General features: G+C 57.2%; 1 protein-coding gene across 1 annotated transcript; it reads left to right on the forward strand.

Moving 5' to 3' along the window:
• The first annotated feature begins 219 nt into the window (after positions 1 to 219).
• LOC122544473 (cardiotrophin-2-like) lies at positions 220 to 675 on the forward strand. Its single transcript, XM_043683710.1, has one exon. It carries the CDS (start codon positions 220 to 222, stop codon positions 673 to 675), a length of 456 nt encoding a protein of 151 aa, XP_043539645.1.
• Positions 676 to 1,269: the final 594 nt, after the last annotated feature.

Genomic DNA, 1,269 nt, shown 5'->3' on the forward strand with positions numbered 1-1,269 from the left:
TCTGGCGGGGGTTACAGAGATAGGGAGGGGGTGTAGGGTCTGGAAGGTGGTTACAGAGATAGAGAGGGGGTATGGGGATTGATCATTGAGGGTAAAGCTCTCTCTCCCCTGTGTGTATTAAACATTGCCTGGGGCCTGTGTTGAATATTGGTGTTTTCCATGACCCCCCCTCCTTTCCACCATCTCATTTTCTCTCTCCCCACTCCACAGCTCACAACGATGGGCCTCCCGTTCTCCGAGCCAGGTTTCCGCCTGCCGGAAGTGACCCTCGTCGGGCTGCCTTCGTCCTCCATCGGGTACCTGGCCTGGCGCGGGCTGACGGACAGCGAGCGCCTCGCGGTAAACTACCGGGCCTACAGCCTGCAGCTGGAGTACCTGCAGCTGGTGCTGGACGACCTGCAGGCCCTGGGTCTGGGCCGGGGCCCCGGGCAGCTGACCGAGCAGCTCACCTTCACCCAGACCCAGCTCCAGGGCCTGGTGGCCAACCTGCGCTCCCTGCTGGAGGCCCTGGCTCAGCCCCTTCCCACCCTGGGCGAGCCCCTGGACTCCGAGGCCTACGGCTCCTCCGACTTTGAGAGGAAGCTCCGGGGATACATCGTCTGCCGCGAGTATGCCCGCTGGATCAAGCGGACGCTGAGGGATCTGACACTCCTCTCCAACAGTTTCCCAGCCTGACGGGGAAGATGGCGGGGGACCCAGCGGCCAACCTTTGCACTCCCGTCGTGACCGTTGACATAGGGATCGACAGTGGCTGACCTTAACGGTTCGAATTGACCAAACATAATGTGGCAAATGCACTTGTCTGCTATAGACGTCGCACAGAAACAATGTCACTGCTCAGGCCTTGCCTACTTCTGTGTGTCACCAGCCCCTCTCTTGCTCCCCATTCCCCCACGGCAGGGTTTCCAGCGCCCTGTCACAATTTTAGAGTGGTGCCGGAAAAGCACAGCAGGTCAGGCAGCATCCGAGGAGCAGGAACATTGACTTGGAGTATTGTGTACAGTTCTGGTCACCGCATTACAAGGAGGATGTGGAAGCTTTGGAAAGGGTGCAGAGGAGTTTTACTTGGATGTTGAACCCAAAAAAGAGAAAATGCTGGAAAATCTCAGCAAGTCTTGCAGTATCTGTAAGGAGAGAAAAGAGCTGACGTTTCGAGTCTAACTGACCCTTTGTCAAAGCTGGATGTTGCCTGGTATGGAGGGAAGGTCTTACGAGGAAAGGCTGAGGGACTTGAGGCTGTTTTCGTTGGAGAGAAGAAGGTTGAGAGGT

Source organism: Chiloscyllium plagiosum, chromosome 49, assembly GCF_004010195.1.
Source record: "Chiloscyllium plagiosum isolate BGI_BamShark_2017 chromosome 49, ASM401019v2, whole genome shotgun sequence".
In the NCBI taxonomy this organism is placed as follows: Eukaryota; Metazoa; Chordata; class Chondrichthyes; order Orectolobiformes; family Hemiscylliidae; genus Chiloscyllium; species Chiloscyllium plagiosum.

Bases quoted from the DNA above. Each gene is read 5' to 3' on its own strand.
- LOC122544473 (XM_043683710.1), top strand. From the start codon at position 220: ATGGGCCTCCCGTTCTCCGAGCCAGGTTTCCGCCTGCCGGAAGTGACC.